The sequence below is a fragment of the Mustelus asterias genome, chromosome 20 (assembly GCF_964213995.1).
Source record: "Mustelus asterias chromosome 20, sMusAst1.hap1.1, whole genome shotgun sequence".
Classification (NCBI taxonomy): Eukaryota; Metazoa; Chordata; class Chondrichthyes; order Carcharhiniformes; family Triakidae; genus Mustelus; species Mustelus asterias.
In genome coordinates this window covers 73,714,012-73,740,742 of record NC_135820.1, presented here as the reverse complement: position 1 = coordinate 73,740,742, position 26,731 = coordinate 73,714,012, and the positions used below count along the sequence as shown (strand labels likewise).

General features: G+C 45.7%; 1 protein-coding gene and 1 non-coding gene across 2 annotated transcripts in view; both read right to left on the bottom strand.

Moving 5' to 3' along the window:
- Positions 1–268: 268 nt before the first annotated feature.
- LOC144508636 (deoxynucleoside triphosphate triphosphohydrolase SAMHD1-like) overlaps positions 269–26,731 on the bottom strand; it is a 59,300-nt gene continuing 32,837 nt past the window's right edge. Inside the window, exons 10-16 of the mRNA XM_078236854.1 lie at positions 21,006–21,097; positions 20,359–20,474; positions 19,316–19,455; positions 17,537–17,629; positions 14,068–14,172; positions 13,751–13,888; positions 269–9,497 (exon numbers count right to left, since the gene is read on the bottom strand). Of these exons, the coding sequence (XP_078092980.1) occupies positions 9,363–9,497; positions 13,751–13,888; positions 14,068–14,172; positions 17,537–17,629; positions 19,316–19,455; positions 20,359–20,474; positions 21,006–21,097 (819 nt within the window). The 3' untranslated portion in view covers positions 269–9,362. The remainder of the gene's footprint in view (positions 9,498–13,750; positions 13,889–14,067; positions 14,173–17,536; positions 17,630–19,315; positions 19,456–20,358; positions 20,475–21,005; positions 21,098–26,731) is intronic.
- On the bottom strand, positions 3,399–3,470 carry trnaw-cca (transfer RNA tryptophan (anticodon CCA)). Its single transcript has one exon. It is a non-coding gene; the product is annotated as a tRNA-Trp (tRNA).

The window sequence follows — 26,731 nt, the reverse complement described above, 5'->3', positions numbered from 1 at the left end:
ACAGCAACTTTGTTGCAGTGTGAATGTAAGCCTACTTGTGACAATAATAAATAAACTTTAAATAAATGGAGTGAAGAGGAAAATCAGCCTTTTACAAATAAAAGAGCAGCAGTCAACAGTTAGTTACACTTTCACTTGTCTCTGTGATTAGTGCATAGTTCTGCTTAACCCCAACTTCATGGCGGTTCCCCTGAGATTTGTTGTAGAGAGCTTACTCTAATTAGATTGTATTTTGCAAAGTCCCATGATTAATCAAAGAGTCACCATCTAAAAGAACATTATTTATTAACCAATTGCATACTTTACAACTCAGAAAACATACTGAAACATCCAGAATTTCGCAAAGAGCTGACCAAAAATGTCCAAACAGCATAAAAAGGTTGCATAATAAAAGGCACGGTGCAGGTAAATGCATAGATGGGAATCTCTGTCCACAGCAACGTACAGTATTGTCACTTTCAATGCACATCACACAGCCTACAGCCGTCCGTCTAGAAACACATCATTAAAACACGTTTGCAATTGCCCCTCTCCAAGCTACTCGTCATTAAGTTTTCATTGTTCACTTACAGCTTGATTCGAATCAAAATGAAGAGGATAGTCAGTGTGGACGGAGGTACATTTCTGGGACACAATTAGAAGAGTAACCCTTTCTACATTATGCAGAATAGTGTCAGGGGAGTAACACTCCAAGAGCAATGATATTCATGTGCTACTCTCCCCTTTGATTCCCGTGATCTCAATTCAAGCCCCACAGGTTATTAAAGAGGGAATCCAGCTCTGTGCTGTTACCCTGAACTAAAGAGTCATCTTAAGGTGGAGAGTTCAGCGAGATGTTACGTCTCTGGAAATTGAATCAATACATTTACAAGGACCAGTCGATGACCTTGTTTCAAAGGTAAAGATGGATTGAGGGAGACACAATTGGAAAACAGTTAGCTAAAGAAAATATGAGTCATCATATGATTAAAATATTCAAAAGGTGTAAACGCCATTCTTCCAAAACATTAGAGTGGATTTACAGGGATAATTTTTGATTTAGGTAAAAAGGGTTGCCCAAAGGTCACCGCGCTGTCTCTGCACTGACAGCTGGACTCAGCAAAAGGCAGCATTACCCATCTAGCTTCGTCACTCTGCAAATATTTTCTTCAGAACAGATACTTAACGATAGGATCCAAATGTCAACTAACATTTGCTTGCATGCTAGGTGTAGGCCTGGAGTTTGCTTGCTCAACAGGGAGTTCCTGCTAGCTGGATACTACGTTGAGGCAAGTTTAATCAATGAACACAATTGCAGGGTCAACTGGATATGGGGAAGGGCGGGGGGGGGGGGGGGGTTGAAGAATGGATGAGTTTCAGGGGATGGGATGCTGATCCTGGGGAGGCAGGAGGGCAGCTGAGAAGATTGAAGGCCTTGTCCTTGTTGGGAAAAAGATTTTTGTGGAGAAGTGTTGGGGGGGGGGGGGGGGGGGGGGAAGATAGAAAGGAGAAGAAGAAACACCAGTGGGGGCTTCTCAGGTAGGTACCTGCATCCAGGAGGAGGTGTCAAAACACTCACTTCCCGAATCCACCAAGTCCTCACCTCAAGAAAGCTACTGGGTTTCCAACATGTGGCAAAGCAGGCTGATGGCAATTAGTTAGGAACTTGGATAAATATAAATGAGGTTGCATTCAAGTCTTGAAGTTCCATCCCGCCTCCTCGGATACTTGGCCACCCGTCTACTGGGCTCAGTTCAAGCCACAAATTGACACATCTAGGCTGGGAAACAGATTTCCTCAGACCCCAATAACCCTCATCTGACCCGGAGCCACTTTTTTCTGGATACAATTCCACCCCCCCACCCCGGCCAGGGCCAAATGGCCAATAGGGAATTCACCTACAGAATGGAGAGAATGTGCAACTTGCTATCACATGGAAGCATTGAAACAAATAGATGCTGAAGAAAACCAGACAGGCAGAAAGGAGTAGTTGGATATGCTGATGGAGTGAGGCGAGGTAGGGTAGGTGGTTTGTATGGAGCATAGGCACCAACACAGGTAGGTTGGGCTGAATGGCCTGTTTCTTTGCTGTGCTTTCTATACAGTGGGGCCTCTCCACACTCAGAATGGGGTCTCCACTTCTCACTCGAAGCTCAGAACTATCAACAGATGACGTTTCACAGCAAGTTCGTTTAGTAAAAGAGAGGCTTCTTGCCAGGCTGGGATAGGAAATTATCGCAGGTTCGGGCGTCTGAAAGGATTCTGAACAAATACATTCAACAGAGGAGGGAGGCCTCCACCCATGTAAAGTGCATTAAAGGCCTTAGGCTTGTTCCTTATAACACCACCCCCCAATAAGTTCCTGCATGCGAGAGTCAAATGCTCCACCAGACTGAAATCACGCAATACACCAGCAACCATCTTGTCTTAATCCCATAAAGCACATCGTGAAAGTTTGCTACCCGGTTAACCACAGGTTTGATCCCGATTCTCACTATCACTCACTCAGCGCCACTGCATGATTCTTTGCAACAACCTCAGACCCAAGACAATGAGGTCCTAATGTATTGCGATTGACAGCACTGCAAAGGTTGGTGCATGGAGAATGTGTCTCACACCAGTCCTCAGCGAATTTACTCCTTTTTTTAAACTAAAAGTGGCAAACAATGCCATATTCCTCACAACTGTTCAAATTTACATATTTTTAAGCGTGTGGCAGTCTCTCTCACGAAAGGATGTGTGAAACTCATCCTGTGCCCAGAGTACCAGCTTCAGGTGATTTAGCAACACATTCTGCAACACCACTAAATAAAACATTGAAATGAACTCCTCTTGGGTTATTCATTAAACAAGCTCGGAATGAGCATCACAATCTTTGTTTCGAATAACCAAGTCCAAATACTAACTGTTGATCAAGGGTGTTACAATGAAGCTTACCTTACACTTGCTCCATGGTCATACAATCCAGTAACACTCACCGCCTGGGCTCAGCGAGGAAGAAAATACCAGGGATAATGTAAAAAATGTAATGTAAAAAACATTTAATCTATGATGCAGCAACACAACCCGTGTGGTTTGGACACAGGTCTTGTATATTTAAAGTAAAGTTTATTTATTAGTCACAAGTAAGGCTTACATTAACACTGCAATGAAGTTACTGTGAAAATCCCCTAGTCGCCACACTCCGGCGCCTGTTCGGGTACACTGAAGGAGAATTTAGCATGGCCAATGCACCCTAACCAGCACGTCTTTCAGACTGTGGGAGGAAACTGGAGCACCCGGAGGAAACCCACACAGACACGGGGAGAACGTGCAAACTCCACACAGACAGTGACCCAAGCCGGGAATCTAACCCAGGTCCCTGGCGCTGTGAGACAGCAGTGCTAACCACTGCGCCACCGTGCCACCCAAAAGCTGAGTGAGCCTGATGGGATTTGAACACGCAACCTTCTGATCTGGAGTCAGATGCGCTACCGTTGCGCCACAAGCTCACACTTATGGGTCATCACCTCACTGCCAAGTCAGAATCATCATTTGATTCTAATAAATGCTAAAGGTTTCAACACATCAAAAACGCTTCAAGTATTTTTACTCTTATTTCTCTCTCTCCTGCCAAAACGTGATGTATAGAATTTGCAATGATCAACTTAGCAAAGCAGCCCGGAAGTCCCCATTATCAATGGGCAACACTGAACACAGCTGTGTAACATTCCTCTGTTCCAGTAAATAGGTTTGCACCTCTGTGCAGAGTAAATGGCATTAACCAGTTGTTCACCAGCGCTGCAAATGGTATTTTCTGGTCAATGGTACTCAACAGACAAATGTTTAACCCATGTGAACAAAACAGACACGATCCAGATGGACGTTTCCACATTTCGATTCAGAAGGTTCAACAATCTTTGGATGATTTGCGATTTTTATTGTTCCTCTTTGCTGGGGTTAGTAGATCACACCAACCCCTTTCACCGCATTTCTGCCATCAAACTGATCCTATATTCCTCATTGCACATTCCTAACCACCCTGAGAAGGTTGCTCCTGGTCTTTCTCAGGGGGCTTGTATGTACTGAGGAATTTGGGGCAAAAGTGAGAACTGCCCCATAGTCACGTGCCCCCACCTCCAATAAGAAACATAATACTTAGAGAGAACATAAAATGGCCTCTCAAGCAGACTCCAAGTAAATGCAGTCTTAGCCCAAAGATGCTTTGCATTGGACCAAACCATTTTTGCTGGTCATAATTACAAAAGTCTGGCACCATCATCAAAAATGACTCGATCGAAGCTTAACACTTCAATGCAAGACACAGGTCACAGTGCAGAGTGGTCAATGATGGTCACCCTGAGACAACAGCACAGCAAAAGAATGGAGAAGACAAACACAGAAAATGCTGGAAAATCTCAGCAGATCTGACAGCATCTGTGGAGAGAGAATAGAGCCAACGTTTCGAGTCTGGGAGACCCTTTGCCAGCTCTGACAAAGAGTTATCCAGACTGGAAATGTTGGCTCTTTTCCCTCTCCACAGATGCTCTCAGACCCGCTGAGGTTTTCCAGCATTTTCTGTTTTTGTTTCAGATTCCAGCACCCGCAGTATTTTGCCTTTACAAAAGAATGGAGAAGCTGTGAGGAAATAAACCACGTTTAGGCGGGAGAGAGATTTCAGGAGATATGGGGCGGGATTTTCCGATCTCATCTGTTCCCACTCCGCTCCCAGCGAGAACAGAGAATTTGGTGTTCGAGCCAAAACTCCACAGTGGCACCGGAGAATCCCAGCCGCAAACGAGGATGGGGGTTTCTGGTGTTGATTTCTGCTTGGCATTCTATTAGCATTACCGTCAATAAAAATGAGAAAAAGAACAATTTCTAAAGAGAAAATAATGCCATTTCTTTACGAAAGCCAACAAATTCTGATAGCAAATCCAATACTTCTGTAAAGAATTGATTTTACTTTCAATGTCTCCCTTTATTGCTATATAATTAAACAGGCTACACTATACAAAACTGTAAACTGGCTATTTTAAACTCTGAGTTTATAAAATACCTGATCCATGGATCCTGATAAGATGCTGAGAAGTTTGGGGATTTCCCCAGGTAAAAACATGATCAGTGAACCAATATTCTAGAACCTTTAACGACATCCACAAAAACACAAAACAGTGATATAACTGCTAGTTAAACTGTACACTCAAAAAACAAAAATAAAAACTTGCTAATTACACAGCCTGGCCTGAGCGAGATGGATTTTTGGGTTGACAACATCAGATAGTCAACAGTCATGTTACTTTTATTATCCTGGTAACCAATAAAATTGAGGAACCGAAATAATGACTCAGTACCTGGGACAGGCTGTCGTCTTGGCATTAAGTGAGCTACTAATGCATCATACTACGCCTGAATATATTCGAGTATAATTAGGTAAATTAGTCAATGGAACTGTTACAGCCAGAACACCCTGACAAACACCACTGCCACCCTCATTAACCCTTGTGCCAAGAACAGCCACACCATCCACTCCTGGACCTCTGGGGCATAGAGTATAAAAGCTGGCAAGCCATGTTGCAGCTGTACAGAACTTTAGTTTGGCCTCATTTGGAATATTGAGTACAGTTCTGATCGCCACCACTATCAGAAGGATGTGGGGGCTTTGGAAAGGGTACAGAAAGGTTTTACCAGGATGTTAACTGCTTTGGAGGGTATTACCTATGAAGAGAGATTGGACATACTTGGTTTGTTTTCATTTGAACGTTGGAGGCTGAGGGGCGACCTGATATAAGTTTACTAAATTATGAGAGGCATGGATAGTCAGAGTCTTTTTCCCAGGGTAGAAATGTCAATTACTAGGGGATATAGGTTTACGGTAAAAGGATTTGAGATTTTTTTTTTTAAACAGAGGGTGGTAAGTGCCTGGAATGCGCTGCCAGAGGAGGTGGTAGAAGCAGATAAAATAGCAACGTTTAAGAGGCATCTTGACAGATACATGAATAGGCAGGGAATAGAGGAATAGGGACCACATCGAGGCCAAAGGTTTTTAGTTTAGAAAGGTGCCAAGTGTCAGTGCAGGCTTGGTGGCTGAATGGCTTGTTCCTGTGCTGTACTGTTCTTTGTTCTCTCCCAGTGCTGCTGGACAATGCCAAAACTCAACTGGTTTCACAATTTGTTTGCCCTTTGAGAACACGCCTTGCTGCCACACAATGTGTCATTATCATTAATGGAAGGACATAAGAGAACCTCTGCCCTGGTACTCCGTACTCCCGTTGGTGCGCATGCTAACACTGACGGCACGTCGCCTTTGGACAGCATACATTGGAGTTAGACCAAACTGACCGAAGTTTCAGTTTATTCATTGGGAACATGCTTTGTGCCAAATTCTTATTAGTTTGGACTGGGGTGGTCTACTAGCTGGGTCCACTGTCAGTAAACTACACGGAATGTGCCGGAACACTTTTTTCCCCCTTCCCCCACTTGACAAAGCAAGAAAACAAAAGAAGGAGGATAGGTGTGGGGAGGAATTCTAGAAGAATTCTCTCCCATGCACACCCCCTTGGGAACAGACAGCAGGCACACAGGAAACAGCTCATTGCTTTGACAAATTGTAACCTAATCTCACAAATTTAGTTCAAAGAACCAGTGTTTTATTTTCCTTACACTTGGAGTTACTGAATTCCGATACCAACATTATTTGTAACTTGTTTAAAATTCCTACCATCGGGTACACATGGCTAAAAGTTGCCAAAATCAATGGGGAAAAGAGGCACCATATTGAAAATTAGATTCAGTGCGCATACACATACACTATAGAATCCCTATAATACAGAAGGAGGCAATTCAGCCCATTGAATCTGTACCGACCACAATCCCACCCAAACCCTATTCCCGTAACCCCTCACATTTATCCTGATAATCCCCCTGACACTAGGATGAATCTAGCATGGCCAATCAACCTAACCCGCACATCTTTGGACTGTGGGAGGAAACCGGAGCACCCGGAGGAAACCCACGCAGACACGGGGAGAACATGCAGACTCCACACAGACGGTGACCCGAGGCCGGAATTGAACCTGGGTCCCTGGCGCCGTGAGGCAGCAGTGCTAACCCACTGTGCCACCCCCGTACATGAAAGCGCATGGTGGTACAAAGGGTTAAAGCTGAAGCGTATACTTTCCGTTTACTCCCAGGGTCAGTGAACACCCCAGACATCAGGACATAAAATCATCCTTTGAAAATACCTGGGCCGGCAAAAGCTGCTCGCTATTGGCTGTCCGCGGGATCTTCCGATCCCACCAAAGTCAAAGGTCATATGCATTGTTTGCCAGATGCGCCACCTGGGAACCCACTGCAGGAAAGGTTTGGGCGGGGGGGGGGGGGGGGGGGGGGGGGAAGATCACCTTCAGTGAGACCTGGAGATCCGACCAGCAGGAAGGGACAGAAAATCCCAGCCCCGCTTCCCAGTCGCATTCCCTTTTAACATCCGCGGGGATAAAGTCTTTCTGATTAGACACTGCTCCCACATCGAAATTCTCCACATTTAGAATAAAGAGTTGTCTTTTGGTAATACACAACTTGAGTATTGCGGAATAAAAGACATCTTTTGTCAAAAGATTTTTGTCTTGATCTCATCACGATATTCACGAGAATACCAATGTAAGGGGTAAGCAATACATTTCCACTGTATATATTCTCTTCCCACACAGAATACATTCCCCCTTGCATTGCTTTCTTGCAAATGTCCTGATGAGTGCAAGGTCGAAAGCTTTGACAAAAAAATGTTTCTTTTTTCAATAATTCTAAAAAGATTTGTATGTGATGAGATCTTATATTTCAGGGTTAGGAATGATGAATTGGAGATGAACAAAGTATTCCTAAGTCAGGTCGAAGGTGCTTTCCTAAATACACCATTCTGAAATCCTCATCAATATTTAAGCCTCACTGGGCTAAACCACGAGGCCAACTTCCCTCGATTGGAAATCAGTGAGGTTGAGAAACATTGGGACACACACAAATAACTGTGGAGATGGCTGAATGTTAAATGACTTGAGAGAATTTAGGATGGGGAAAGTGAGGGGTTTTATGAGGCCTTTTGACCAGCTTTACTGACCTGAATTTTGCACATAACCCAATATGTAGGGTTGGTAAGTATCAGGTAAGCTACATGTTCAGTCCACTGACTTCTACAGCGCAAAACAAGCTGCTTATCCTCGCCTTATTTTTTTTTAAAAATGAGTCATAAATCACTGTAAACATCAGGTGATTCCTGTAAAGTCCTGAAGGAATTCCAGTCAAAGCAAAACGTAGCCCCAAACTCCTGAAAAAGGCGATTTGGTCAAACCTGAATTGACATTTGCTCTGGCTCATTCTGGCGGTAGAATAGCTAAATGCACAAAAATGACCCCAATCTGGGCAATGGGAAGATTCGCCAGAATAACATAGCTCCTACCAAGCCCCGGATCACCTTCAGAGCAATGACCCCGATCATTGGGCCATGTACTGTCCTCCCACAGCAATGTTCACCAATCAGATACTAACAAAGCAATTACATTAGGAAGCCAAACCACCAATCAGCCTCGCTCTAAATGTGCAGGAAGAGGCACTATTACCAGTTTCGTCCAATTTCCCCGAGATTCTAGTTGACTAAAGTGGAGCGTTCATTTTGTATTAAAATACTTGAAACTAAACATTGAAGAGATAACATATTAAACATTCACAATGTCTATAATACCAGATATACTTTCTCAGACAAACAATAATATTGTTACAAGATGCCATACCCAACTTCTGTCTACTTGTTCTAAGATGTCATGGCAACCAGTTACCCAACCTTAAAAGAGTACATGTCTGTGAGCAGGAGACACTAGGCTGTATAAATCTTTTCACACTGATGAGAAACACTCAACTCCCCTGCCTTCACAATACTACATTCTGTATTGACTATGGAAACTTCATTGCTCTCTCCCATTGCTATTCGGCCAGGAAGAAACCAAAGAAATAGCAAACAGGAAAAATGCTTCAATTTAAGGAGTGTAATCTCATCAATAGCCTCTCAACAATGTTGCAAACCAGCTGATGAAATGTTAAGCAATACGGGGGGGCGGGGGGGGGGGTGGGAACATTCCATTTTTGTGGTTGGGTGCCTACTGCAAAGGCAAGCAACTGCTCACTGAGACATTGGTTTTATCAAACCAAAAAGCTCCTTCTGATCTGAATGGCTTTGACGCCGTTTAGCTTTATTTTCATGAAGATTATTTTTCTTCATTTAAATGAGAAAATAATTGGATCCAAGAACACTTTTAAAAGCACCCGAGGTGTCGGAGAGATCCCCCCATGAACACAACTCCATTACTGGAATATAACAAATCCCTTGGGATTTTTACAGGAAATTCCCACTCTCTCTATTTGAAAAGCTGTGTCTTGGCTTTGTGGCTGTTGACATGGTCATAGAAAGGGCCAGAGTCAGAGTCATCGCTGTCACTGTTATTCCAATCAGGCTTGAGTGGTGTCAGCTCTGGAGCAACGATATCGCCATCCTGCAAACAGGGACACAAATAAAATCATTAACAACTGCTGTCTGGGAAAGGAGAGTAATCATTTCATTTTTGTAATCATTCTGCATCTCAAAAAGCTTTTGTCAAATATTCTTGCAGCTGGTTGTGTGAGCACAGACCCCAGACGTCCACTAACAGTGTTGGAGATGCTACCGACTGAATGAGCCATTGAGCCAAGGCCCTTGTCTGCCCTCTCTCGTGGGAATAAAAGCAAAGTTAAAAGTTTATTTATTAGTCACAAGTAGGCTTACATTAACACTGCAATGAAGTTACTGTGAAAATCCCCTAGTCGCCACACTCCGGCGCCTGTTCGGGTTACACGGAGGGAGAATTTAGCACGGCCACTGCACCCTAACCAGCACGTCTTTCGGACTGTGGGAGGAAACCGGAGCACCTGGAGGAAACCCACACAGACACGGGGAGAACGTGCAGATTCTGCACAGACAGTGACCCAAGTCGGGAATCGAACCCGGGTCCCTGGCGCTGTGAGACAGCAGTGCGAACCACTGTGCCTCAAAACGATCCCATTGCATGATTTTGAAGAACAGTAGAGTTCTTTCTGGATCCTGAGTCAATTTTATCATTTTTTGGTTATTTAATTGGGATTATCTGGATGTCATCACATTGTTGCGTGTGAGGACATTGATGTGCTTAAATTGGCTGCCACATTCCATTGTTACAACAGTGACTGGACTTCAAAAATACTTCATTTGGTTAAAAACCAAGTTGGGACGTCCCAGTGTTGTGAAACGTGTTTAAAAGGAAATTTTTTAAAGTCTTTTTTTAGGATGTGGGCACTGGAGGCAAGATGCTGATCATCCCTAACTGCCCTCGAAAAGGTGAGGGTGAGGTGCCTTCTTGAACCCCTGCAGTATGTAGTGTAGATACAGCTTTTTCTGCAGCAGTTTGACACAAGTGACTGGCTTGTTACACTGCTTCAGAAGGCAATTGAGTCAACCACATTACTGCGCACTTGGAGCCATGTGTCAGACTGGGTAAGGAGGAGGTGGTAGTAGAAAGATTGGGGGGAGCAGATAAAGCCCACCAACGCCTCTACTTTCTCAGAAGACTAATGAAATTTGGCATCTCAGCTACGACTCACCAACCTTTACAGATGCAGCATAGAAAGCATTCTTTCTGGGTGTATCACAGCTTGGTATGGCTCCTGCTCTTCCCAAGACCGCAAGGAACTACAAAAGGTTGTGAATGTAACCCAATCCATCACGCAAACCAGCCTCCCATCCATTGACTCTGTCTACACTTCCCGCTGCCTCGGCAAAGCAGCAAGCATAATCAAGGACTCAACGCACCCCGGACATTCTCTCTTCCACCTTCTTCCATCAGGAAAAGATACAAAAGGCCGTGGTTGCGTACCAACCGACTCGAGAACAGCTTCTTCCCTGCTGCCATCAGACTTTTGAATGGACCTACCTCACACTAAGTTGATCTTTCTCTACACCCTAGCTATGACTGTAACACTACATTCTGCACTCTCTCTTTTCCTTCTCTATGAACAGTATGTTTTGTCTGTATAGCGTGCAAGAAACAATACTTTTCACTGTATACTAAAAATTTATTTTCAGCCAAATGGATCTAGAACTCACTGCCTGAAAGGGTGGTAGAGGCTAAATACCCTGGTCACATTTAGAGTGACACGAGTGTGCTAACCTAAAGGACTATAGGTGACTGGGGCAGCACGGTGGCACAGTGGTTAGCACTGCTGCCTCACAGCGCCAGGGACCCGGGTTTGATTCCTGGGTTGAGTCACTGTCTGTGCAGAGTCTGCACATTCTCCCCGTGTCTGCATGGGTTTCCTCCGGGTTCTCCGGTTTCCTCCCACAGTCCAAAAGTGGTTAGGGTGCATTGGCCATGCTAAATTCTCCCTCAGGTGTACCCGAACAGGCGCCGGAGTGTGGCGACTAGGGGAATTTCACAGTAACTTCATTGCAGTGTTAATGTTAGCCTACTTGTGACGCTAATAAATAAATTAAACTGAGACCAAGAGCTGGAATGGCTCTTGGTTGGCTAGTATGAACATGATGGGCCAAACAGCCTCCTTCCGTTCTATAAACCACCTACATTTCTATGTTTGTGGTTTCGCTGACACACTGCATCTGAAGACGATACCACCCAATGATGTGGCATTTCACTCTGGTTAGTTTAGTGCACTGACTGCTCGTAGGTTCTGTCGCTTTATGGTGATTTCCTGCCTGTAAAACCATTTCCCCACAACTGCAGGCGTCATTAAAGATCACAAAGTCCGATTAAAATCGTGGTCTTGCTGCTTTTATTGTGGGAGAGAAGCCGGCCTCGTGAAATTAAATACTATTCAAATTCACTGTCCAACTTTGCATCATGGAAAGGGAGGACGATAATGAAATAACTGGCCACAGAGGATCCACTCCGAGCATACAATTCATCAATACATCTCTGCCGCTGAAATCAATAACTACACTTCAGTTACCTGCTGACTGGACTATTGCAGCCTTCTCCTAGCCCTTCACACAAAAACTGTGGTGACCCATGTCATCTCCCATCCTACGTCCCGCCACCCACATATCTGCAATGCCTCTGCTGAAATCCTCCCATGGCTTCACCCTCACTAATTCTGCCTACCCTCTCGGTGCCTCTAACTCCGAGTTCACGTTCATCTCCCTCTTCCCCACCCTTCAATCACCACTGGCTGCGAGAACTCCAGCTGCATAAATTTTAGGCTGTCAAATTCTCGGCCAACCGCACCACCGGTTTTCTTTGAAACCCAACTCTTCAACCAATCTTTTGGTCATTTCCACCCCCTCCCTCCCTTCCCTTCAACCTCCACGAGTACATCCTTGTAAAGCAGCTTGGCATGTGTTCCCATGTTAAAAAGGTGCAAGCTATTATTGAGTCAACATCCCCACCATAGTCGTTTTCTTCCCCTCCCCCTGTCCTGCAGGTACGCGACTCACCCGAGGCCCAGTCCACAAGTCCTGGGCAAGTCCTCCAGAACCTCAGCTACATCTTGGTACAGCAGTGAACATGGCAAGTTTTAGACTAGGTGAGGATGAAGCCAATGCCTTATCCTGTCCTCTTGCCGTGGCTATATACTTGCATTCACCATAGAAACACTACAGCGCAGAAGGCCATTCAGCCCATCGAGTCTGCACCGACTCTCCGACAGAGCATCTTACCCAGGCCCTATCCCCATAACCCCACGCATTTATCCCGCTAATCTCCCCTAACCTACACATCTTGGGACACCGAGGGGAAATTCAGAATGGCCAATCCATCTGACCAGTGGGAGGAAACTGGAGCACCTGGAGAAAACCCACGCAGACACGGAGAGAACGTCTGTGTGGAGTTTGCACAGTCACCTGAGGCTGGAATTGAACCCGGGTCCCTGGCACTGAGGCAGCAGTGCTAACCACTGTGCCATCGTGCTGCCCCAGTTGGGGGATCACTGATGATAATCTGGAAACTCTGGGGCATTTTTCGACTCGTTTATCTCAGCACTAGCTGGGATCAAACCTGGGACTTTCTGCCTTGACTCAATAAGTTACCCAGGAAACTCCCCACCCACCAATCTCTTAAATGTGGGGGTGGGACATAATTGAAATGAATAGCTAGTCAGCCACACAAGGATTTGGGCTATTGCGTGCGCCATTGGCTGAACTGGAATAGAAAAGGATTTGCATTTTTATACACCTTTCACAACCTTGTGATTTGTCAAAGCATTTCACCAGCAACAAAATATTTTTGCAGGGTAGACGCCCTGTAACAGCCAGTTTGCACACAGCAAGATCCCACAAACAGCATGTGATAATGACCAGATTATCTGTTCTTACTGATATTTATCTAGGGATAAAAATTGGCCAGGACACCGGGGGGAACTGCCTTGCTCCTCTTCAATACATTGCTTGGGATCCATTACATTGTACCGAGATGGAACATGGGGCCTCTCCTTTAACGTCCCTTCTGAACTTTGATAGTCTTAACTGTCGTACTTACTTAGCACTGCAAGAAGAGTGTCAGCCTAGACTGTGTGCTCAAGTCTCTGGGATGGGATTTGAACCCAGGACCTTTTGGTTCAGGAGGTTACTGTTGAATTATGGCCAACATTGGTGTTTGTGGTGAGGACACGGACGTGTGACAAAACAATCTTTCAACTGCAGTGAGGTTCAATATTGCAAATATGCAACAGTGCTGACAGAAAGAACAGAAACCACAACTTCCCAGTGTGGTCTCCACCTCCCTACCCTGGGTTTAGTGAAGTTCCTGTTGATGCACCATTGTACAAAGTGCTTCTTGGCTGCTTCCACACTCTGCTCATCGATCTTCTTACAGTACACTTGGATCAGCTGCTCTGTAAACCTCTCCGGCAGCAACCGAGAGACCTGGGTGGACACAGGAGACAGAAGGTCGATTTTCACGTATTTTAACAACGGACAAGGATGACATTTCTGAGTGGAGTGAGCTACAGCACTGCCTTCACTTAGTGTTCGATTGGACAGAGTTGGCCTCTTAAAGTTAAATCAGGAACAGGATTTGCTGATGCCTCGGGTACCGCAGTTACCTGATCTTTACGAATTTTGAAGGCCTGGTTAGGGTTGTTCTTGCAGTAGAACCGGACCTTGTTAATTGGATTTTGTTTCTCCATCCCGTAGTCCATCTGAACGACCTAAATAAAAGGAGAAACGGATGTTGAAACTCTGAAACACTTCAATCCAGAAAATTCCTGAATGTTCACAAATAAAAAGACTTGTATTCGTATAGCGCCTTTCACAACCTCAGGATGCCCCAAAGCACTTTACAGCCAATGAAACCCAAAGTGTATTCTGTGTCATAATTGGGAAATCTAGCAACCAATTTGCACACAGCAAATTCCCACAAAGAGCAATGTGATAATGCCCAGGTAATCTGTTTTCGTGCTGTTGGCTGAGAGATAAATATTGACAAGGACAAACATCAAAAAATTATTAGACGATTGGCTGAAAGTTACTGTGATTCTCATATATAGAAATGGAGATTGGAAAAGCCCAGGCAACCATAACCCAATTAGCTCAGTGATGGGAAAGGTAATGGAATCCTCAATCGAATTTGCAATGGAAATAAATCTAGAAACTGCCGAACATCTCATTCTAAGATATCGTGGGTGAATTTTCCCCAATCCCAACCGCTGTGGGAATCGTCATGGATGGGACGGAGATTTGACAGACTAGCAAAAGGTCCATTGACTTTAGACGGAATTTTCCGGTCCCATGTCAGTCTCCATTTTGTGCTCAAGTCCCTGGAGTGGGATTTGAACCGGGTGGGGTAACTTCCCGATGGTGGGGCTAGCAGAAACGCTGCGCCATGTCCCCCTGTCCCATCCCCAGGAGATCATGGTTACCCGTGACTCATCCCATCCGCTCTCAACTAGTCCCACTTCCTTTCGCTGAATCATCAGAAATGGAACAATTCACACTGTGGTTTGGGCAGAAATGTCAAATGCAATTTCCAGCTTCATCTACATTAGCACCAAAACCCCGTACCATCAACAAATAGCAATCTTGCCTCGGACTCAAAAGCTCTTGGGTTCTATTTCCACTCCAGAGACTTGACATTTCAGTGCAGTATCGCGTTTCCGGATAAGTTGCAGAATAAAGCCATTAGAGGCGGCACGGTAGCACAGTGGTTAGCACTGCTGCTTCACAGCTCCAGGGTCCCCGGGTTCGATTCCTGGCTTGGGTCACTGTCTGTGTGGAGTTTGCACATTCTCCTCGTGTCTGCGTGGGTTTCCTCCGGGTGCTCCGGTTTCCTCCCACAGTCCAAAGATGTGCGGGTTAGGTTGATTGGCCAGGTTAAAAAATTGCCCCTTAGAGTCCTGTGATGCGTAGGTTAGAGGGATTAGCGGGTAAATATGTGGGGGTAGGGCCTGGGTAGGATTGTGGTCGGTGCAGACTCGATGGGCCGAATGGCCTCCTTCTGCACTGTAGGGTTTCTATGATTCTATGATTCTATGAGATTTACTGCTGTGTGTCATCAACAACTTAATTACTGTTGTATTGTGACTCTATTGGGTGGGAGAAGATGAACTAGATGGATCCTGTCTTTCTTCATCCAGCAATTCTTACAATAAAATCTGTTCCTTTCTTAAAATAATTGCTGCACGCTTGCACTGCGGCCCTGTGTGAACATAGAACATAGAACAGTACAGCACAGAACAGGCCCTTCGGCCCACGATGTTGTGCCGAGCTTTATCTGAAACCAAGATCAAGCTATCCCACTCCCTATCATCCTGGTGTGCTCCATGTGCCTATCCAATAACCGCTTAAATGTTTCTAAAGTGTCTGACTCCACTATCACTGCAGGCAGTCCATTCCACACCCCAACCACTCTCTGCGTAAAGAACCTACCTCTGATATCCGTCCTGTATCTCCCACCACGAACCCTATAGTTATGCCCCCTTGTAATAGCTCCATCCACCCGAGGAAATAGTCTTTGAACGTTCACTCTATCTATCCCCTTCATCATTTTATACACCTCTATTAAGTCTCCCCTCAGCCTCCTCCGCTCCAGAGAGAACAGCCCTAGCTCCCTCAACCTTTCCTCATATGACCTACCCTCCAAACCAGGCAGCATCCTGGTAAATCTCCTCTGCACTCTTTCCAGCGCTTCCACATCCTTCTTATAGTGAGGTGACCAGAACTGCACACAATATTCCAAATGTGGTCTCACCAAGGTCCTGTACAGTTGCAGCATAACCCCACAGCTCTTAAACTCCAACCCCCTGTTAATAAAAGCTGTTAGCGTGTGTATGTGTTTGGGGGCGCAGGTGATAGAATCTAGTGTGGATGTTCTTGGTATTAGTTTGGACTGTACTGAAACAGAGATTAAGATTCAATATTCCACTGGTGGTCTAAAGATTAGAATTATACAGTGAAGAGGCCCTTCAGTCCATCAAGTCTGCACCGACACATGGGAAAAACCTGACCTCCCACCTAATCCCATTTACCAGCACTTGGCCCATAGCCCTGATTATGTTATGGCGTGCCAAGTACTCATCCAGGCACTTTTTAAAGGATGTGAGGCATCCCGCCTCCACCACCCTTCCAGGCAGCGCATTCCAGACCCTCACCACCCTCTGGTAAAAAAGAATTCTTCACATCCCGCCTCTCTTTGAACCCATGTCCCCTCGTGACTGACCCCAGGGGAAAGAGCTGCTCCCTATCCACTCTGTCGATCCACTCAATCTTGTACACCTTGATCAGGTGGCTCCTCAGTGTTCTCCGCTCCAACGAAAACAACCCACGTCTATCCAAACTCTCATCATAACTTAAATGTTCCATCCCAGGCAACGTCCTGGTGAATCTCCTCTGCACCCCCTCCAGTGCAATCACATCCTTCCCATAATGTGGCGACCAGGATTGCACACAGTGCTCCAGCCGTGGCCTCATGAACCAGGATGAACGAGTCCAATTCAATTCCATTTGAGGGCAGGGCAATTTATTCAGATGGCATCCCTAGACAAGCCAAACCAGCTCCTTGGCCAATGGTCACATGCATACCTTACCCAGTAGAGATCAATGAAGAAGTTAATTACAGTTTTTTCCCAATATTTATTTACGGGATGTGGGAGTTACTGGCTGGGTATTTTGAGAGTCAACCACATCGCCTTGGATCTGGATTCACACACAGGCCAGACCCTAAAGGACAGGTCAACCAGACGGGTTTTAACGACACATCTACAATGGTTTGAAGACCATTAGACTTTTAATTCCAGATTTCTATTGAATTCCAATTTCACCATCTGCCACAGTGGGATTTGAACCCGGGTCCCCAGATCTTGCCCTGTGTCTCTGGATTACTAGTCTAGTGACACCACCACTGTGCCACCTCCCCATTCAGCTGACGTCTGCACTACAGCCACTCTATTCAACAGAGGTCACGATTTGAACCATTGACGTTCTGGGCTGACATGTAGAAGCAGTGTTCACATACCATACCCAATTTTCACGACAGGGTGAAGGAAAAACTCAAAGATGTCCTTAATGAATACCTACATTGACAATGAAATCTGCTGGAGTAAGTTGGACATCCAAAGGTGTTGATGGAATAGCTGCAGCGACCTGATGATTCAGCTCATTGACCTCTTCCTGAAAGTAAAACAGATTGTAACAAAAATAAAGTTAAAAGTTTATTTATTAGTCATAAGTAAGACTTACATTAACACTGCAATGAAGTTACTGTGAAATTCCCCCAGTGGCCACACTCCAGCGCCTGTTCAGGTCAGTGCACGTTTTTCAGAGGAAACCGGAGCACCCGGAGGAAACCCACACAGACACGGGGAGAACGTGCAGACCCCACACAGACAGTGACCCAAGCCGGGAATTGAATCTGGGTCCCTGGCGCTGTGAAGCAGCAGTGATAACCACTGCGGCACCATGCTGCCCCAGTTAGTGCTTTTAATGCCGCACATTGACCATGGCTAATCCACCCAACCGACACATTTTGGGACACTTAGCGGCCAATTTAGCATGGCCAACGCACCTAATCTGCACATCTTTGGACTGTGGGAGAAAACCGGAGCACCTGGAGGAAACCCACGCAGACACGGGGAGAATGTCTGTGTGGAGTTTGCACAGTCACCCGAGGCCAGAATTGAACCCAGGTCCCTGGCACTGTGAGGCAGCAACGCTAACCACTGTGCCACCTGTTGCAAGCCTCCGGCCTTGTAGCCTAGTGCCAGCAAGATTATCCTGTGGATAGAGTCCCCCAAAGATTCGCCCCAGAGATCTCAGAGCAACATAACTGCCCAGCTCGTTACACATAACGGCAAATGGCAGGGGGCTGGGAGGGTAAAACAGCAAATACTTTCCCAATAGGATTTCAGTGGAAAATGTAACAGCTGCCCTTTGGGCAACTGAAACACTGGCAAAGAATAAGAGGAACTTCAACAAACATCTTTAAACCGAGGAAGGGGGTTAACAGGATGGATGTGGCGAAACTATTTCTAATTGTTGATCAGTCTAAAACAAGGAAGAACAGGTGTAACATGGCCACTAGCTGACTTTTTAAATGGAAGCCATGATGTGGAGATGCCGGCGTTGGACTGGAGTGGGCATGGTAAGAAGTTTCACCACACCAGGATGACTCACCTGAAGAAGGAGCAGCACTCCGAAAGCTCGTGATTCCAAATAAACCTGTTGGACTTTAACCTGGTGTTGTGAGACTTCTTACTGAATTTTTTTTTAAAGTCAGGAGAATTTCCTTCCACAGGGAAGATGGAGAATGTGAAATTTGCTGCCACGTGGGAGTGGTTAAAGCTAACAGCATTAATGTATACAAAAATGAGGGAGAATTGAACAGAGGATAGAGGGGTTAGACTGGGAGGAGACTCGCGAGGATTATAAAATACCAGTATAAACTGGTCAAGCCATTTGGTCTGTTTCGGCGTCTCTCACGCTACATCATTCCAGAATCATAGACATCATAGAATCCCTACAGTGCAGAAGGTGGGTCATTCGGCCCATCGAGTCTGCACCAACAACAATCCCACTTAGGCCCTATCCCCGTAAACCAACATATTTTACCCCGCTAACCCCGCTAACCTACGCATCTCAGGACACTACGGGGCAATTTAGCACGGCCAATCCACCTAACCCGCACATCTTTTGGACTGTGGGAGGAAACTGGAGCACCCGGAGGAAACCCACGCAGACACGGGGAGAACGTGCAAACTTCACACAGACGGTGACCCAAGCCGGGAATCGAACGCAGGTCCCTGGAGCTGTGAGGCAGCAGCGCTAACCACTGTGCCACCCTAAAAGGTAAATACTTACTGCCGGAATTGTTGTTTCAGCTTCAGGTTGGGTTTGTCCAATCCATTTGTAGAGCTTGCGACAGATGATATTGTTCAGGATTTTCTGCGCGGGTTTCAATTCTGGTTTAGATGAATTCAGGATTTGGTGAAAGATTTCATCTGGAAAAGCAATCAAAGCTCTGGTCAACTTAATAACTTGCTTCTCATGAGGTAAAAAAGCAGCAGTTAGAGCAACAAAAAGGCCCAAAGTCTTGTATAATCTACAGTTTTTTTTCTAGCTCGTTCCTTCGTTTTAGGGTTTCTCATCCCCTGGGCTTTGGTGCAGCCAGATTCCACAGAAGGACCAATTTCCCCAGATATTATAGCAGTGAGATGGGCCGAAAGGCCCTTTCTGCACTGTATAATGACTCAATGCAATGGTTCTTAAAAGTTTATTAAACACTATTAGGCTTCAGTTAGAGTTTGCATTCATTTCTGGACACCAGCTTTTGGCAGGTGTTAAACCCTTGGAGAGGGTGCAGAACGCCATCAGGGATGGGGGACCGGGGTCTTAATTAAGCAATGACATCACAGAGGCTGGGATTGTCCTCCATAGAGCAGGGAAGGTTCATAGAATTACCACAGAATCCCTACAGCGGAGAAGTAAGGCCATTCTGACCATCAAGTCTGCACTGACCACAATCCCACCAAAGCCCTATCCCCGTAACCCCACGTATTTACCCTGCTAGTTCCCCTGACACTAAGGGGCAATTCAGCATGGCCAAAGATGTGCAGGGGTTAGGTTGATTGGACTGTGGGAGGAAACCCACGCAGACACCGGGGAGAAGGTGCAGACTCCACACAGACAGTGACCCAAGCCAGGAATCAAACTGGTTCCCTAGCGCTGTGAGGCAGCAGTACTAACCACTGTGCCGCTGTGCTCCAACTCTGGAGTAAATGGGGAATGGGATGAACTAAACAGTTTCTTCAAAAGGGGTAGCACAGGAAAGATGAGCCAAATGGCCTCATGGGCTGCAGGATACAAAGAACAACTTAAGTTGGGAATCATACAGTGATGCTCACCTGTCAGTTTGGTGTAAGCCACCATGTCATCGATTGATGTGGACATTTGATAAAGCTTCCCATCTGTACCACTTATCTGGATATGCGGATCTGCCAGCACCAGTGCCTCTGTGATCCTGAAAGATTTAATATTTTCAGAAATGTGTCAGTGACGTTTTCCAAACAAGGATTTTTAAATTGTTTTTCCAGGAATCCAATGGTACATTCACTGCCATGGGGGAACAGACTGACACTCAGATCGCTGGTCTGTACGGAGCTTGTACAGCTGAGCAAGCACAGTAGCAATGCTCTGTTATTGACCTCAGTGTCCTTAGGATGGGGAAGGGGAAGATTAAAGAGAATACAAATCAGCCAGGGTTCCTCATGTTGGCCAACAGACAGAGATTGTTGCTGCAGTGTAAACGTGTCACTGTCAGTGAGGACCAGGCGGGCTGGAGTTTGATGTCTCTTAGGCAACGCCAATCAGCTGCTCACCCTCACCATCATGGCTTCACATTTGGAGATAAGGTGCTAGAGGATGACCAGAAACAAGGACTTGTGATTCGCAACGAGTTCCTTCAGAAGAGGAGAACATTTGAGCGGAAATGAGAGAAAAACAACATAACACGAGTCCCAGAGGGACACGACTTCACTTCAGTTATACTCACATGCTCTCGATAATGTTGCTCACTCTATGCTGATAGGCTCTTCGGTGCAAAGTGTTTCTTGTGTGAAACATGTTATACAGATCAGCAACCTCCTGCGAGAAAAAACAGAAACAAAAACAAATAAACTCTTGTCCTTCAACGTGCGCCAGCAACAAAGTCCTTGGAGTGACATCCCGGAGCAGAACTTGACAATGGATATTTCAGTGAGAATGCCAATGGGGTATTTAAGGAGATCACGCTGAACCTCAAGTACCTCCAATTTTTCCCCTCAAGATTGGATTCCGACACCGACAATAAGCCTTAGGGCTCCGCAAACTGCTGACCACTGTTGGTGAGGTCAGGGATATGTGTGTGAACGCCCTTGAGAATGTCAATATATCAAAAGGAAGAAGTATCCGAAATTGCATTAAGGTAGACAAGTCCCCGGGACCGGATGGGATTAATCCCAGGTTACTGCGGGAGGCAAGGGAAGAAACAGCTGAGGCCTTGACAGATATCTTGCATCCTCTTTGATCACAGGCGAGGTTCCAGAGAACTGGAGAATGGCCAATGTTGTTCCCTTGTTTTGGAAAGGAAGCAGGGATAATCCAGGAAATTATAGGCCAGTGAGCCTGACATGAGTGGTGGGGAAGTTTTTGGAGACGATACTGAGGGACAGGATATATGCACATTTGGGGGGAAATGAACTAGCTAGTGACAGGCAGCATGTTTTGTACCGGGAAGTTAATGTCTCACCAACTTGATTGTTTTTTGAAGAGGTGACAAAGAAAATTGATGAGGGAAGCGCTGTGGATCTAGTTTATATGGACTTTAGTGACGCATTTGACAAGATTCCACATGGCAGACTGGTACAAAAAAATCATATGGGATTCAGGGTGGACTGGCTAGATGGATACAGAACTGCCTTGGTTATAGAAGACAGAGAGTAGCGGTGGAAGGGTGTTTTTTCAGAATGGAGATCTGTAGCTAGTGGCTCCACAGGGATCAGTGCTGGGACCTCTGTGGTTTGTAGTATATACAACTGATCTGAAGGAAAATGTGGGTGGCCTGATTAGTAAGTTTGTGGATGACATGAAGATTGGCGGAGTTGCTGATAGTGCCAAGGATTGTCAGAGGATAGAACAGGGTATATATAGATTGGAGACTTGGGCCCAGAAATGGCCGATGGAGTTTAATCCGGACAAATGCGAGGTGATGCATTTTGGAGGATCAAATTTAGGTGTGAATTACACTATAAATGCAGAACCCCTTCGGAATATTAACATGTAGAGGGATCTGGGCATGCAAAGAACAAAGAAAATTACAGCACAGGAACAGGCCCTTTGGCTCTCCAGGTCTGCACTGACCATGCTGCCCGACTTAACTAAAAACCCCTACCCTTCCGGGGACCATATCCCTCTATTCCCATCCTATTCATGTACTTGTCAAGACGCCCCTTAAAAGTCACTACCGTATCCGCTTCCACTACCTCCCCCGGCAATGAGTTCCAGGCACCCACTATGTGTAAAAAATCTGCCTCATACATCTCCTTTAAACCTTGCCCCTCGCACCTTAAACCTATGCCCCCTAGTAATTGACTCTTCCACCCTGGGAAAAAGCTTCCGACTATCCACTCTGTCCATGCCTCTCATAAACTTGTAGACTTCCATCAGGTCTCCCCTCAACCTCCATCGCTCCAGTGAGAACAAACCAAGTTTCTCCAACCTCTATCAGGTCTCCCCTCAGCCTCTGTCTTTCCAGGGAATACAATCCTAGTTTATTCAACCTCTCCTCATAGCTAATGCCCTCCATACCAGGCAACATCCTGGTAAATCTTTTCTGTACCCTCTCCAAAGCCTCCACATCCTTCTGGTAGTGTGACGACCAGAATTGAACACTATATTCCATATGCGGCCTAACCAAGGTTCTATAAAGCTGCAACATGACTTGCAATTTTTAAACTCAATACCCCGGCCGATGAAGGCAAGTATGCCGTATGCCTTCTTGACTACCTTCTCCACCTGCGTTGCTACTTTCAGTGACCTGTGTACCTGTACACCCAGATCCCTTTGCCTATCAATACTCCAAAGGGTTCTGCCATTTACTGTATATTTCCTATCTGTATTAGAACTTCCAAAATGCATTACCTCACATTTGTCCGGATTAAACTCCATCTGCCATCTCTATGCCCAGGTCTCCAACTGATCTATATCCTGCTGTATCCTCTGATGGTCCTCATTGCTATCTGCAGATCCTCAGTTCCCTAAAAGTGGCAACACAGGTGGCCAAGGTGATTAAGAAGGCATATGTCATGCTTGCCTTCATCAGCCAGGGCACTGAGTACAGGAGTTGGGAAATCACATTGCAGCTATATAAAACCTTGGTTAGGCCGCATTTGGAGTATTGCGTGCAGTTCTGGTCACCACACTACCATAAGGATGTGGAAGCTCTGGAGGGAAAGTTCACCAGGATGTTGCCTGGTCTCGAGGGTGTTGGCTATGAGGAGAGGTTGAATAAACTGGGATTGTATTCCCTGGAAAGACGGAGGCTGAGGGGAGACCTGATAGAGGTCTACAAAATTATGAGAGACATAGACAGGGTGGATAGTCAGAGGCTTTTTCCCAGGATGGAAGTGTCAATTACAAGGGGGCACGGGTTCAAGGTGAGAGGGGGAAAGTTTAAGGGAGATGTGCGGGAGAGATTTTCATGCAGAGAGTGGTGGGTGCCTGGAACGCGCTACCAGAGGATGTGGTGGAAGCAGGCACATTAGCAACATTTAAGAGACATCTGGATAGGTAAAGAATATGGAAGCGGGAGAGAGATACGGTCCAAGTAAGGGCAGAAGGTTTTTGTTTTAGTTAGAGCATCATGATCGGTACAGGCTTGGAGGGCCGAATGGCCTGTTCCTGTGCTGTACTTTTCTTTGTTCTTTGACCATTGAACATGGAGTGTTCCAAAAGTCATCAATCCTTCATTGACATATCTGATCCCATCAGTTTTTTTGGTATAATTTGGACTAATTCGATATTTACTCTCACACAACGCTAAACCCCAGCATTCATGGGTGAACTGGGTTCCCAGGGACTGAAGCTACAAGCTGTGCATGCACACAGTAAATAACACACAACTAATTTGCCTTTATATTACCTCTGTTAATGCCCCACGTCACGTCACAGAAATGTGGAATTAAGTGCGACACCGAGCAACATGTGGAAACATTAGGACAGGTGACCATAAGTTTGGTCAGAGATATCTTGAAGGAGGAAAGCTGGTGACATTTAGGGAAGAAATTCTGAAGTTTAAATGCCTGAGTGGCTGAAAACACGGACACCAAAGTTGGAGTGGTGAAAATCATGGAGATGCAAGAGAGGCCAGAACTGAGGGAATGTGGAATCATAGAATCCCTACAGTGCAGAAGGTGGTCATTTGGCCCATCGAGGCTGCACTTACAGCAATCCCACAGAGCCCTGTCCCCATAATCCCACGTGTTTACCCTAGCTAGTCCCCCAACATTAAAGGGGCAATTTATCATGGCCAATCCACATAACCTGCACATCTTTGGACTGTGGGAGGAAACGGGAGCACCTGGAGGAAACCCACGCAGACATGGGGAGAATGTGCCAACACCACACAGACAGTGACCCGAGGCGGGAATTGAACCCAGGTCCCTGGCGCTGTGAAGTAACAGTGCTAACCACTGTACCACCATGCCGCCTATTCTTAGGGGGTGTAGGGTTGAAGGAGGTTAGTGATATGAAGGGGCAAAGACAGGTAGAGATTTGAAAGCAAGGATGTTGAACGTTAATTAATAATTAAAATCAATCTTTAATTAATAATCAATAATTAAAACCAACAGAAATCAGTGAGCACAGGGATAATGGGTGATAATTTGGTGCGGTGTGTGGTCACTGTATATTAATTGGTGAGCCCCCAGTTCAACAAATGATCAGTGTCACATACAGCAAACGCTTTCGTCATGGACTCGAATTACCAGGCAGTTCGATTCAATTCACCAACAGTTATTCCCAGGTAAAAGTTAAAACAGCAAATTGTTGAAATTCAGTCCAAATAAAAATCATCCTTTCAACCTGATTAGTTTAGTTTATTTATTAGTTTATTATTTATTGGGGCGACATGGTAGCACAGTGGTTAGCACTGTTGCTTCACAGCTCCAGGGACCTGGGTTCGATTCCCGGCTTGGATCACTGTCTGTGTGGAGTTTGCACATTCTCCTCGTGTCTGCGTGGGTGTCCTCCGGGTGCTCCGGTTTCCTCCCACAGACCAAAGATGTGCGGGTTAGGTTGATTGGCCATGCTAAAATTGCCCCTTAGTGTCCTGAGATGCGTAGGTTAGAGGGATTAGCAGGTAAATGTGTAGGGATATGGGAGTAGCGCCTGGGTGGGATTGTGGTCGGTGCAGACTCAATGGGCTGAATGGCCTGTTTCTGCACTGTAGGGTTTCTATGTTTCTAGTGTCACAAGCAAGGCTTACATTAACACTGCAATGAAGTTACTGTGAAATTCCCCCAGCCGCCACAGTCCGGCACCTGTTCGGGTCAATGCACCTTACTAGCACATCTTTCAGACTGTGGGAGGAAACCCATGCAGACACGGGGAGAACGTGCAAACTCCATCTAAACCCAGTTCTTAAACTTAACCCAGTTCAAGCAAAACAGCTCAAACCTCGTGCAGGACCTGGGAGACAAAACTTTAGTTTGCTCGTTGGAGGTTCAATATTTTCCCCGCGGGATCAGAACACATCAACTGCCTCATAACAGAAACCACCAAACACAGACTAGGTCCAGGACAATGGTGCCACACATGCTCTCCAACAGGAATTACCATCTGTATCTTTCACAAATTAAATAAAGTGGTCAATTAAAATCAAATTCAAATACAGAAACACCGTGTACACTTGTGAAACAATGCGACCAATACAGAGGGCAATTGTCTGCACTCCCTGCTGAGCTGACAAGAAACAGCAGACGTCTGGGATACTCACTATAAACAATCCCTTATTATTGGTGACTCATCCTTCTGGGAAACCATCTGCCCCCGAGTCAGGGAGTGCATATTCCATTCTCCAAATGCCCAGGGAGTCAAGAAATCAAGGTTTAAACTTGTTGATGTATCTTGGCAAGCTATCAACTTTGATAGCAAAATATGAAGAGAAACAATTCAGGATTTGCAGTGAAAAGGATTTTGGAACTGTTCCTTTTGTCACCCATATATATATACATTAGAGCACATCATCGTCAACCAAAACCACAAGAGCAAAACCCCAAAAGGTTTTCATAGAATCCCTGTAGTGCAGAAGCAGGCCATTCAGCCCATCGAGTCTGCACCGACCACAATCCCACCCAGGCCCAATCCCCGTAACTCCACATATTTACCCTGCTAATTCCCCTGATACTAAGGGGCAATTTAGCATGGCCAATCCACCTAACCAGCACATCTTGGGACGAAACCCACACAGACACAGGGAGAATGTGCAAACGCCACACAGTTTTAAAAGCATTCTCCGGATCTACCCACTATATAGAGAACCACTAAAATACAAAGCAGCCCGGACAGAACAATCTTAAATCAGATCATAGAATCATAGAATCCCTACAGTGCAGAAGGAGGCCATTCGGCCCATCGAGTCTGCACCGGCCACAATCCCACCCAGGCCCTACCCCCACATATTTTACCCGCTAATCCCTCTAACCTACGCATCTCAGGACTCTCAGGGGCAATTTTTAACCT